General features: G+C 39.7%; 1 protein-coding gene across 4 annotated transcripts in view; it reads right to left on the bottom strand.

Annotated features, from left to right (window-relative positions):
- Positions 1 to 13964, bottom strand: part of PRIM2 (DNA primase subunit 2) — a 292124-nt gene that overhangs the window by 112101 nt on the left and 166059 nt on the right. For all 4 annotated transcript variants that reach the window (XM_022581481.3, XM_089918942.1, XM_089918941.1 and 1 more), the window contains exon 8: positions 4592 to 4659. In XM_022581481.3, the coding sequence (XP_022437189.1) occupies positions 4592 to 4659 (68 nt within the window). The remainder of the gene's footprint in view (positions 1 to 4591; positions 4660 to 13964) is intronic.

The raw sequence follows: 13964 nt of genomic DNA, 5'->3' as shown, positions 1-13964 counted from the left end.
ATATATCTCCAAATTAGAAAATCAGTACATGATATAATTCACCCTAGAAAATGCAGTGATGTGTGAGGATGTGTAAAGTCACTTTGAGATGTGGACTCATTAGATGATGTATATAATGATATGTGACTTGAGGAGAGCAGAAATTGATTTACACAAATTCTCTCTGGCATTTCAGAATTTAACATGAACTTCCTGAGGCTCCATCACTAAACTTTAAAATAGGGTTAATGACAAACAACCGTCTACCATCCTCACTGGGGTGTTCTGAGTATGAACTAAAAAGCCAGTTTGGACAGTACTTTGTAAACTAGCCAGTTTGATTTCTTGGTCCCATGTTCTCCTCCCTCTTCTAAATACTTGCCCCTTCAATTATTTCCTTATTCCCATAAACCTCGTTTCTCCCTGACCGATAAATATTGCTCACCTTTCCAGCCTTTGGGGAAAAATGAAACACTTGCTTCAACCATGACACTCATGGGTACAGTCCCCTTTCCTCCTCGCTCTGCCAAGAGCAGTCTACGCTCCCTGTATGCCCACAGCCTCGTTCCGCATTTCCTCCTCAACCCCCACCCCAGGGATAGACTTGCATCTGTACCACTGCAAGGTGGGGGCTGAGCCACTTATGGCTCCCATGCACCTAATCCAACTGACGTGAGAAGATTCTGACCTGACTTCCCTACGCGTTTAACAGTGTTCACCTTTCTGAAAGCTTTCCCTTAGCATTGTTAATGCCACCACCCCTTGCTGTGCTCCTGTTTCACTTAAGATTCCTCCCTGGTGTCTTTACTGGCTTCCCTTTTAACTTATCTCCTCCTTCCATCACAGGTCACTTAAACACTAACTTCTATGGGTTCTATTCAGGGCCATTTCCCCTTTTCTTGTCACTCTATATTCTCTCATTGAGTGATCTCAACCATCCCCCTGATTTTAACCACCCCTATATAGTGGAGATTAGCAAATGTCTCTCTATAAACCTCGCTCTCAAACTGCGGGTCTATATTCAGCTACTTACTAAACACCCCCCATACGCTCCACCAGCATCTCAACTTTAAAATGTCTTAACCCACTGAACCTACGATCCCAGCAGTCCAATTCACCCCCTTGTCCTCCTTTACTCTCCTTCACGGTCACTGACAACATCCTCCCCCAAGTGAGATCAAAGTTCAGTCCAATCATCTGAGCAGCCACTGTGAGCCACCACTGTGCTAGGGGGTGTGGAATCCAAACAACCACTTCATGGCCTCATCACTTAAGGAAATGTACTTTGTGTTTAATTCCATTCAAAAGGTTACAAATGTTGTAATGTGTTTAAGTGCCTATCTCTCAAATGAAATCAAAACTGTAAATTCCTTGAGAACAGAAATTGTCTTTTTTTTTTTTTTTAATCCCCGGCACATAATAGGTGCTCAGTTACTGATGGATGCTACTAACGAATAGCTTACATTTCCATAAGAGATTGAAGCAAAATGCTTTCTGTGGTTAATTTAACTTTTAATTATATAACTAGGTTCAACTAAGAAAATCTGGACACATCACTTCTACATCCTCAGAATGATATATATTGTTAAGCAATATACTAAATTATTAGGTTGGCAAAGTGTTATACTAATTCTCTTTGAATGCCTAAGTCCTGTAAAATGACTTGAGAATTTCTCTGTATTGCTACTTCAATTTTTGCGGGTATTGGTATCACCTCCCAAATTAGTTTTATTGACAAACTTAATTAAAACACTACTCATCATTCCTCTTTGATCATCAGAGGCACTAAACAAAATTAGATCTAATAATGATTTCAGTTTCAACCTCCTAATATCCACCACCCCTTCTAGGTTATATTTAAACTATACAGTTCATGCAAATCAATGATGATTATTTTTTCCTAACAAGATTATCATTAGCATCTTTCAAGCCAAACAGTATTCTTTCCTATTTTGACCTAAGCAAAAGGAAGGTAAAAGAAAAACATTACATTTAGACAGCCAAGAGACAATTCAATATACTTGAAAGCCTTTCCACAAGGTTACTTTTTGTAACAGGAAGTGTCCAACTATGCACATCAGCTGCCACCCTACATACAGATGTCTCTGACATGGTAAAAAAAACAAGAAACCATTTGGTTTAATAATAATAATAAGAGAAGCAACATCAGTTGGTGCATACTACATGTAGCATCTAGCCCTGGTTGCTTAGCAAACAGCCACAAGTGACTTCCACAGAGAATGAAAGCCCTAAATGAATGTACAGTTTGTGCAAGTTTCAAGGACTCAAGAAGATGTGTCAGTAGTTAATCTAAACTCTAGTTGACAATGACCGCACTGGGGTGGAGGAAGGAGAATCCACATTATCTCACAGAATCAAGCACTGACTAGATGTGAGATCCAGTCCTTTAGGTCTATGTCTTCTGACCCAATGGTTTTATAGGGGAAAGAACTGTAACAATATGATTATTATAAATTATAAAAACTTTATGCAGAAAAAAACCAACAAAATATCACTGGTATAACACGTATTCATTCATTCAACAAAACACATAATGAAGACCTATCATGAAAAGCACTGTGCAGCTCTGGAGCAGCTCATACTATAATGGAGAAATCAGGCAAGGAAACAAGCGATTACAATATCATAGGTTCTGTAACATGGGGAGCCAGGCAGTATTACGGGAACACAAATAAACACCTGAGAGGGAGATGGGGCAGGGGAGGGAGGGTGAGAACCAAGTGGTCAGGGAGAGCTCATCAGAGGAGGCGAACAAGAACAAGCAACATTAGTCAAATCACAGAGGTGGAGGAAGGGGAAAAGAGCATTCCGGGCAGAAGGAAATTATCTGCAAGGGCACTGAGGAGAGCAAGGGCATGTTACACTGGAGGAGCTTCAGGGCACCTGCTGGCAGGAGAAGTCAGGGCGTCAGTACTGACAGAAAGTCCAAAGGGCCAGGCCAGCTCCTTCCAGAAGGACCTCATCTGCCAGGCTGCGAAGTTCTCACTTCATCCCGGGGGAAATGCAGGAGACAGAATGCTTTTAAACCAAGGAATAATATAATGACTGCAGCAGTGATGTGAAATAGAGAGGGCAAATCGGGCAAAGATAAGAGGCCACCAGAAGGAGATGCTCAGGCTGAGATTGGGAGGAGAGGGGGGCAGGGGAGTGACTCACTAACACAGAGCTCTCAGAAATTTAACAACTCTGTACAGTACTCATGCTCCTCAGTCCCTGGTGAAGTGTTAGTCTGGACCCCACCCTCCCCAACTGGAGAGGAGGACAGGAGAGGAGGAAAAGAGGGAGCAGGGAGGCAGGGGAGGAGGAAAATGAAGAACACTGAAAGACACTGGAAATTAACGTCCATGCCAATTTCTGAAGGAGCGTAGCATTCTAGGTTTCAAAAAAATAAAAAGAAACCATAGAGGAAAACACTAAAGGTGCTTGGCTGCATATAACTTGAAAATGTAGGTATGTTGGATAATGCAACATAATAAAAAACTCTCAGAAAAAAAAACGTTTGTAACAAATATAACGAAGAGTCACTATCCTTTATATCTAAAGTATGTAAGATCAAATAATCAAAAGATGCTATCAATAAATGGGCAAAGATAGTTAATCCCACCTCAAAAAAATGGATAACAAAATGATTTAAAATCATTCTTAATAATTATCAGTGCAAAGTACATGATACCAACAGTATCTCTATGGTAAACCTATTAAATTAGCAACTGTTTTAGCTGCCCCTTCTTGTTCAGAGTACAGCAACATGGGGGATCTTATATGAAAACACAAGTAGAATAAGGTTTTTGAAAAAGAAATAAATATACTTAAATCTTTAAAAGGGTTCATATGCTTTCACAAATTCCACTTCTGAAAACCCATGCTAAGGAAACAATCAAAAATACAGATAAAGATTTACATACCACATTTTTTACACTAGTGAAAAGAATGAAAAATGGTCTAAATGCTCCCCAAAGAATGATAAATATACTATAGGACACCCATACAAGAAAATATCATATAATCATGAAAAACTATGTTTGTGGACAGATTTTAGTAACAGAAAAAATGAAAAAAATAGTGAATTATATAAAAGTATAATTACAACACTCAGTTTTAAAACAGCACAGAGGAAAGCAGTATTATTTCTGAATAGTGATGATAGGTTTTTCCTCCTCCTTTCCTGTATTTTCAAAGTTTGTTTTTTAAATAATGAGGATAAATTATTTTTGTATTTAGAAAACAAATATAACTTACTTCAACTACCCCCAACAAAATATGTGCAGGTTCCCATAGTTTGTCTTAGCCTCGCAGTTAATTAAGCAAATAGCTCATTCCTTTGAGATCTTTCTGAACTCAGTCATCACCACTCATTTTAACTTCAACTTATCAACCAGTTCTACATACTTTTATAGAATTAAAAGAACTTTCTATAGTACCCTGAAGTCAAGGGTAACAAGCGCATTGCACTACGAACTTCAACTTAAATCAGAGAATGACAAAAAAAAGAAAAAAGAAAGGCTTTGTAAAGTTTTTAGACATCGAAGAGGCTTTAACCACTGTAATGCAGGTGGATTTACAAGTTTGACAGGCTGGGCCTTTGTATTACCTGAGGTGGTTGAGCAGAGGCTGGAGTCTCTCATCCGACTGCACAGCGGGCAAGGACCTGGCTGTTAACTGAAAGCAGAGAAGGGGGTGAGTAACCACAGCAAACGCCTCAGACTGAACTCATCTGAACTACACGCAATATGAGGACCCGGGGCTTCCCTGGTGGCACAGTGGTTGAGAGTCCGCCTGCTGATGCAGGGGACACGGGTTCGTGCCCCGGTCCAGGAAGATCCCACATGCCGTGGAGCGGCTGGGCCCGCAAGCCATAGCTGCTGAGCCTGCGCGTCCAGAGCCTGTGCTCCGCAACGGGAGAGGCCACAACAGTGAGAGGCCCGCGTACCGCAAAAAAAAAAAAAAAAAAAAAAATGAGGACCCGGAGAGCGGAAGGAGATGGGAGGGTTCCTAAAATGTAAGAACACTGTTCTTTTTTTTTTGTTTTTTTTAACATCTTTATTGGAGTATAATTACTTTAAAATGTTGTGTTAGTTTCTGCTGTATAACAAAGTGAATCAGCTATACATATACATATATCCCCATATCCCCTCCCTCTTGTGTCTCCCTCCCACCCTCCCTATCCCACCCCTCTAGGTGGTCACAAAGCACCGAGCTGATCTCCCTGGGCTATGCGGCTGCTTCTCACTAGCTGTCTATTTTACATTTCGTAGTGTATATATGTCAATGGCCCTCTCTCACTTCGTCCCACCTTACCCTTCCCCCTCCCTGTGTACTCAAGTCCATTTTCTGCATCTGTGTCTTTATTCCTATCCTGCCCCTAGGTTCATCAGAAGCAGTTTTTTTGTAGATTCCATATATATGTTTTAGCATATGGTATTTGTTTTTTCTCTTTCTGACTTACTTCACTCTGTATGACAGACTCTAGGTCCATCCACCTCACTACAAATAACTCAATTTCGTTTCTCTTTATGGCTAATATTCCATTGTATATATGTGCCACATCATATCCATTCATCTGTTGATGGACACTTAGGTTGCTTCCATGTCCTGGCTATTGTAAACAGTGCTGCAGTGAACATTGTGGTACATGACTTTTTTTTTTTTTTTTTGCAGTACACGGGCCTCTCACCGCTGTGGCCCCTCACGCTGTGGAGCACAGGCTCCAAATGCGCAGGCCCAGCGGCCATGGCCCACGGGCCCAGCTGCTCCACGGCACGTGGGCCCTCCCGGACCAGGGCACGAACCCGCGTCCCCTGCATCGGCTGGCGGACCCCCAACCACTGCGCCACCAGGGAAGCCCCATGACTCTTTGTGAATTACGGTTTTCTCAGGGCATATGCCCAGTAGTGGGATTGCTGGGTCGTATGGTAGTTCTATTTTTAGTTTTTTAAGGAACTTCCATACTGTTTTCCATAGTGGCTATATCAATTTACATTCCCACCAACAGTACAAGAGGGTACCTTTTCTTCACACCCTCTCCAGCATTTATTGTCTGTAGACTTTTTGATGATGGCCATTCTGACTGGTGTGAGGTGATACCTCATTGTAGTTTTGATTTGCATTTCTCTAATGATTAGTGATGTTGAGCATCCTTTCATGTGTTTGTTGGCAATCTGTATACCTTATTTGGAGAAATGTCTATTTAGGTCTTTGGGCCATTTATTGATTGGGTGGTTTGTTTTTTTGCTATTGAGCTGCATGAGCTGCCTGTATATTTTGGAGATTAATCCGTTGTCAGTTGCTTCATTTGCAAATATTTTCTCCCATTCTAAGGGTTATCTTTTCATCTTCTTTAGGGTTTCCTTTGCTGTGCAAAAGCTTTGAAATTTCATTAGGTTCCATTTATTTTTGTTCTTACTTACATTTCTCTAGGACATGGGTCAAAATGGATCTTGCTGTGATTTATGTCATAGAGCATTCTGCCTGTTTTCCTCTAAGAGTTTGATAGTGTCTGGCCTTACATTTAGGACTTTAGTCCATTTTGAGTTTATTTTTGTGTATGGTGTTAGGGAGTGTTCTAAATGCATTCTTTTAAATGTAGCTGTCTAGTTTTCCCAGCACCACTAATTGAAGGGGCTGTCTCTTCTCCATTGTATATTCTTTGCCTCCTTTATCAAAGATAAGGTGACCATATGTGTGTGGGTTTACCTCTGGGCTTTCTATGCTGTTCCATTGATCTATATTTCTGTTTTTGTGCCAGTACCATACTGTCTTGATTACTGTAGCTTTGTAGTACAGTCAGGGACCCTAATTGCTCCACCTCTGTTTTTCTTCCTCAAGATTGCTTTGGCTATTTGCGGTCTTTTGTGTTTCCATACAAATTGTGAAATTTTTTGTTTTACTTCTGTGAAAAATGCCAGTGGTAGTTTGATAGGGATTGCACTGAATCTGTAGATTGCTTTGGGTAGTAGAGTCATTTTCACAATGTTGATTCTTCCAATCCAAGAACATGGTATATCTCTCCCTCTGTTTGTATCGTCTTTAATTTCTTTCACCAGTGTCTTATAGTTTTCTGCATACAGGTCTTTTGTCTCCTTAGGTAGGTTTATTCCTAGGTATTTTATTCTTTTTGTTGCAATGGTAAATGAGAGTGTTTTCTTGATTTCACTTTCAGATTTTTCATCATTAGTATATAGGAATGCCAGAGATTTCTGTGCATTCATTTTGTATCCTATTACTTTATCAAATTCATTGATTAGCTCTAGTAGTTTTCTGGTAGCATCTTTAGGATTCTCTATGTATCTATCTATCTATCTCTATCTATCTCTCATGTCATCTGCAAACAGTGACAGTATTACTTCTTCTTTTCCGACTTGGATTCCTTTTCTTTCTTTTTCTTCTCTGACTGCTGTGGCTAAAACTTCCAAAACTATGTTGAATAACAGTGGTGAGAGTGGGCAACCTTGTCTTGTTCCTGATCGTAGAGGAAATGCTTTCAGTTTTTCACCATTGAGAATAATGTCTGTTATGGGTTTGTCATATATGGCCTTTATTATGTTGACGTAAGTTCCCTCTATGCCTACTTTCTGGAGGCTTTCTATCACAAATGGGTGTTGAAATTTGTCAAAAGCTTTTTCTGCATCTACTGAGATGATCATATGGTTTTTATCCTTCAATTTGTTAATATGGTGTATCACATTGATTGATTTGCGTATATTGAGGAATCCTTGCATTCCTGGGATACACCCCACTTGATCATGGTATATGATCCTTTTAATGTGCTGTTGGATTCTGTTTGCCAGTATTCTGTGGAGGATTTTTGCATCTATGTTCATCAGTGATATTGGCCTGTAGTTTTCTTTCTTTGTGACATCCTTGTGTGGTTTTGGTATCAGGGTGATGGTGGCCTTGTAGAATGAGTTTGCTATACTTTGGAAGAGTTTGAGAAGGGATGTGTTAGCTTTTCTCTAAATGTTTCATAAAATTCGCCTGTGAAGCGATCTGGCCCTGGGCTTTTGTTTGTTGGAATATTTTTAATCAAAGTTTCAATTTCAGTGCTTGTGATTGGTCTGTTTATATTTTCTATTTCTTCCTGGTTCAGTCTCCGAACTTTGTGCTTTTCTAAGAATTTGTCCATTTCTTCCAGGTTGTCCATTTTATTGGCATAGAGTTGCTTGCAGTAATCTCTCATGATCCTTTGTATTTCTACAGTGTCAGTTATTACTTCCCTTTTTCATTTCTAATTCTGTTGATTTGAGTCTTCTCCCTTTTTTTCTTGAAGAGTCTGGCTAATGGTTTATCAATTTTGTTTATCTTCTCAAAGAACTAGCTTTTAGTTTTATTGATCTTTGCTATCGTTCACTTCATTTCTTTTTCATTTATTTCTGACCTGATTTTTTTTTTTTTTTCGGTACGCAGGCCTCTCACTGTTGTGGCCTCTCCCGTTGCGGAGCACAGGCTCCAGATGCGCAGGCTCAGCGGCCATGGCTCACGGGCCCAGCCGCTCCGCGGCATGTGGGATCTTCCCAGACCGGGGCACGAACCCATGTCCCCTGCATTGGCAGGCCGACCCTCAAGCACTGCACCACCAGGGAAGCCCTCTGACCTGATTTTTATGATTTGTTTCCTTCTGCTAACTTTGGGTTTCTTTCGTTCTTCTTTCTCTAACTGCTTTAGGTGTAAGGTTAGGTTGTTTATTTGAGATTTTTCTTGTTTCTTGAGGTAGGACTGTATTGCTACACACTTCCCTTTTAAAACTGCTTTTGCTGTATCCCATTGGTTGTGGGTCATCTTGTTTTCAGTGTCATTTGTTTCTAAGTATTCTCTGATTTCCTCAGTGATCTCTTGGTTATTTGGTAGTGTATTGTTTAGCCTCCATGTGTCTGTACTTTTTACAGATCTTTTCCTGTAATTGATAACTAGTCTCATAGCGTTGCGGTTGGAAAAGTTGCTTGATACGATTTAAATTTTCTTAAATTTACCAAGGTTTGATTTGTGACCCAAGATATGATCTATCCTGAAGAATGTTCCATGAGCACTTGAGAAGAAAGTATATTCTGTTGTTTTTGGATGGAATGTCATATAAATATTAATTAAGTCCATCTTGTTTAATGTATCATTTTTTTTTTTTTTTTTTTTGCATACACGGGCCTCTCACTGTTGTGGCCTCTCCCGTTGCGGAGCACAGGCTCCGGACGTGCAAGCTCAGAAGCCATGGCTCACGGGCCTAGCCGCCTGCGGCTTATGAGATCTTCCCAGACTGGGGCACGAACCCATGTCCCCTGCATCGGCAGGCTGACTCACAACCACTGCGCCATCAGGGAAGCCCTAATGTATCATTTAAAGCTTGTGCTTCCGTATTTATTTTCATTTTGGATGATCTGTCATTGGTGAAAGTGGGGAGTTAAAGTCCCCTACTATGATTGTGTTACTGTCAATTTCCCCTTTTATGGCTGTTAGCATTTGCCTTATGTATTGAGGTGCTCCTATGTTGGATGCATAAATATTTACAATTGTTATATCTTCTTCTTGGATTGATCCCTTAATCATTATATAGTGTCCTTCTTTGTCTCGTGCAATAGTCTTTATTTTAAAGTCTATTTTGTCTGATATGAGAATTGCTACTCCAGCCTTCTTTTGATTTCCATTTGCATGCAATATCTTTTTCCATCCCCTCACTTTCAGTCTGTATGTGTACCTAGGTCTGAAGTGGGTCTCTTGTAGACAGCATATATATGGGTCTTCTTTTTGTATCCATTCAGCCAGTCTATGTCTTTTGGTTGGAGCATTTAATCCATTTACATTTAAGGTAATTATCGATATGTTTGTTTCTATTACCATTTTCTTAATTGTTTTGGGTTTGTTATTAAAGTCTTTTGCTTCTCTTGTGTTTCCTGCCTAGAGAAGTTCCTTTAGCATTTGCTGTGAAGCTGGTTTGGTGATACTGAATTCTCTTAGCTTTTGCTTGTCTGTAAAGGTTTTAATTTCTCTGTGGAATCTGAATGAGATCCTTGCTGGGTAGAGTAATCTTGTTTGTAGGTTTTTCCCTTTCACCCCTTTAAATATGTCCTGCCACTCCCTTCCGGCTTGCAGAGTTTGTGCTGAAAGATCAGCTCTTAACCTTATGGGGATTCCCTTGTATGTTAATTGTTGCTTTTCTCTTGATGCTTTTAATATGTTTTCTTTGTATTTAATTTTTGACAGTTTGATTAATATGTGTCTTGGTGTGTTTCTCCTTGTATTTATCCTGTATGGGACTCTCTGTGTTTCCTGGACATGATTGACTATTTCCTTTCCCATATTAGGGAGGTTTTCAACTATTATCTCTTCAAATATTTTCTCAGTCCCTTTCTTTTTCTCTTCTTCTTCTGGGACCCCTATAATTCGAATGTTGGTGTGTTTAATGTTGTCCCAGAGGTCTCTGAGACTGTCCTCAATTCTTTTCATTCTTTTTTCTTTATTCTGTTCTGCGGTAGTTATTTCCACTATTTTATCCTCCAGGTCACTTATCCGTTCTTGTACCTCAGTTATTCTACTGTTGAGTCCTTCTAGAGAAGTTTTAATTTCAATTATTGTGTTGTTCATCATTGTTTATTTGCTCTTTAGTTCTTCGAGGTCCTTGTTAAGCGTTTCTTGTATTCTCTCCATTCTATTTCCAAGATTTTCGATCATCTTTACTATCATTATTCTGAATTCTTTTTCAGGTAGACTGCCTATTTCCTCTTCATTCATTTCGTCTGGTGGGTTTTTACATTGCTCCTTCATCTGCTGTGTTTCTGTCTTCTCATTTTGCTTACCTTATTGTGTTTGGGGTCTCCTTTTCGCAGGCTGCAGGTTCGTAGTTCCTGTTGTTTTTGGGGTCTGCCCCCAGTGGGTAAGGTTGGTTCAGTGGGTTGTGTAGGCTTCCTGGTGGAGGGGAGTAGTGTCTGTGTTCTGGTGGATGAAGCTGGATCTTGTCTTTCTGGTGGGCTACGCCACATCCCGTGGTGTGTTTTGGGGTGTCTGTGAACTTAGTATGATCTTAGGCAGCCTCTTTGCTAATGGGTGCAGTTGTGTTCCTGTCCTGCTAGTTGTTTGGCATGGGCGTCCAGCACTGGAGTTTGCTGACCGTTGGGTGTGCTGGGTCTTAGCGTTGAAATGGAGATCTCTGGGAGAGTTCTTGCCAATTGACATTACATGGGGCTGGGAGGCCCTTCATGATCCAATGTCCTGAATTCGGCTCTCCCACCTCAGAGGCTCAGGCCTGACAGCCGGCCCGAGCACCAAGACCCTGTCAGCCACACGGCCAGGGACGTGGGGAGTTTCTTCCCTTTTGGGAAGTCTGAGGTCTTCTGCCAGCATTCAGTAGGTGTTCTGTAGGAGTTATTCCTCATATAGATGTATTTTTTTATATTTGTGGGAGAAGGTGATTTCCAAGTCTTACTCCTCTGCCATCTTGAAGGTCCTCCCCACTGTTCTTTGTTTAATCAAAGAATTGTATAGAAATCTGATCCATTCTGTGATAAAAGCTATCCATATGACCCTAGGTTTGTAGAGTATGCCCCTGAGTTTGGAAGTAAAGAAAAAGGAAACAAAACAAAGAATAAGAGGGGAGTATCTACCTGAGCTCATGAAAAAACCTCTAGCCATGAAAATATTATCTTTGCAAATAAAAATGGAAAAACTTCTAAATTTACAGCAACCAACCTTACAGCACTGAATCCTGGGATGATGAAGAAATTGGGGAGAGAGACTTTCATTTATAGCTAAGTCACTGTGAAACTGGTTACACAAGGAAGTGTATGTACACACATACATACACACACATATGCATTCCTTCATTTCGACGACCATGTTACTGTAAGAAACCAAGAGGGTTTCCCTGGTGGTGCAGTGGTTGAGAGTCTGCCTGCCGATGCAGGGAACACGGATCTTCCGGTCCGGGAAGATCCCACATGCCGCGGAGCGGCTGGGCCTGTGAGCCATGGCCGCTGGGCCTGCATGTCTGGAGCCTGTGCTCCACAACGGGAGAGGCCACAACAGTGAGAGGCCTGCGTACAGCAAAAAAAGTAACCAAGAATATCTTATAAACATAACAAGGCAACTCAAAGTACTTAACTTTGAAATGTGACCCCCAGGGGATCTAGGAAAGAAAATGTAAGAGCCAAAGCCTTATTTCTCAATACTGTGTGTCAGGTCGACAGTATATCATGGAAATGTGAGCCTCTGATATACTTTAGTGCAATAATATTAAAATCTTATCTCTGTGTATCTCTATATTTGTCTCTGTTCTTGAGAAAGCCCTCTTATGCTATAAGAATGTGAAACAAAGAAATTAAAAATATTCAAAGTAATTAGATACCTTGAAGTCACCTAAATAAAACACCAAAACAAATGTAAAGGATAGATTTCTTCTGGATTCAAGTATACATAGTTCTTGTATTCTACTAATAAATCATTTGATAATTCACAAAAGAGAACCTTCCTAAGACTAAAAAAGAAACTGAAGGATATCCTTTGGTTTTATATAGGGTATCCTAATTATTTTGTTAATTAAAAGTAATTCATCAATTAATTTAATTCAAACTTAATTTTCAACGTTATGCAAATAAAACTGTCACTTTAAAAACATCTAATAAATACTATATTTGTGAAAACATGTTGACCAAAATGGCAAATATGAAGTCATTTTTATTAAATCATATCTAGTAATAACAGAGAAACATTCCCAATTTTGTGAGTCAATACATGTGAACAGTTATTAATTTAAAATACAATAAAGTGAGACAGTCTGCTGCAATTTAGTGCAACCAAAAGATTCTCAGTATCCCGGAGAAATGTTAAGTCTAGTATTTCATGACATATGTTATAACGGTTTTATAAACAAGACACTTTACTACACCCTATATCTGCTAATGTCAAATCCCCTTACAAAGTATCATTTTCATTGTTCAAGAGGTTTCATGGCTCAGAAACAGAGCTATGCTCTAAAAAGATTAAAATAACTTATCTAGATATTTCAAAAGTCAATTTTCTGAAAATGGAGCAGACAGACTAGGAGTTACTTCTGTCAATCTGTGTAGCACAATTTCTGATCAACCCATGTTTTCTGAATGAAAGCAAGCAAACAGAAACACCAGCAAAATACTCCTAAATGTCTCTACATTCCACATTGGAAATATATCTCAATCGTACACCTATCTCCATTTGAGCCTGCATTCCCTTTATCCTGAACTGTGGATATAGCATCTTCACTCACTATGTTTCTCCCTCCCTTCTTGTCTTGCCAGAGTGAAATTTTCAAAATGAAAGTTACCCACTCCCCAAATTAAAACCACTTAAAATTCCCTCAGGCTCTCAGGCTAACTTCATCACACCAATTCTTTCATCAGACAGCTTCTTAAAATCCTCCTCTTGGGCCGAATTTCTGAAACATGGTGCAGAACGACAGCTCAGCCATCTCCAACAGACATGGTGGCAGCAGATCAGGAAGAAATGGGCCACTACCCCAGTTTCTGGAACACATATACTCAACGATTTGATTCTCTCCCCACCCCTTCCCAACCCCCACACCTTATTTTCAAGTTTGAATCACTGAGAAGAATAAACAATCAGCATTTTCAAAAAGAGCACACATCTCTTCATGTTAAGGAGATTAGATAATAAAGCTATTCCAAAGCTCTTTAAAGTGGCAAAGCTGTCTACTGACCTTTTGCTGACAGAATATAAACTTCATTTTAGGGACTGCAGGCTCTATCATTTCTTCTGGAATTTCTCTCTGAGCCCAAGTAGTTACTACTATATCCGCTGGGCTATGAGGGGCCAAAAACTTGCAACTGTGTAATTCCATTAATTGATGAAAAAAATTATATTTAAGTTCATCTGTGTCATAGCTTAGATTCCACATATAACTATATTCAATATTCTATGATAAACCATAATGGAAAAAAAATTTTAAAAAAGAATGTATATATATATATAACTGAATCACTCTGCTATAC

The sequence above is a fragment of the Delphinapterus leucas genome, chromosome 10 (assembly GCF_059928025.1).
Source record: "Delphinapterus leucas isolate spDelLeu-1000000601 "Yukka" chromosome 10, BTC_Dleu_Yukka2, whole genome shotgun sequence".
NCBI classification, from domain to species: Eukaryota; Metazoa; Chordata; class Mammalia; order Artiodactyla; family Monodontidae; genus Delphinapterus; species Delphinapterus leucas.
The sequence above is the reverse complement of the archived record's forward strand: the minus strand, read 5'-3'. Positions and strand labels throughout refer to the sequence as shown.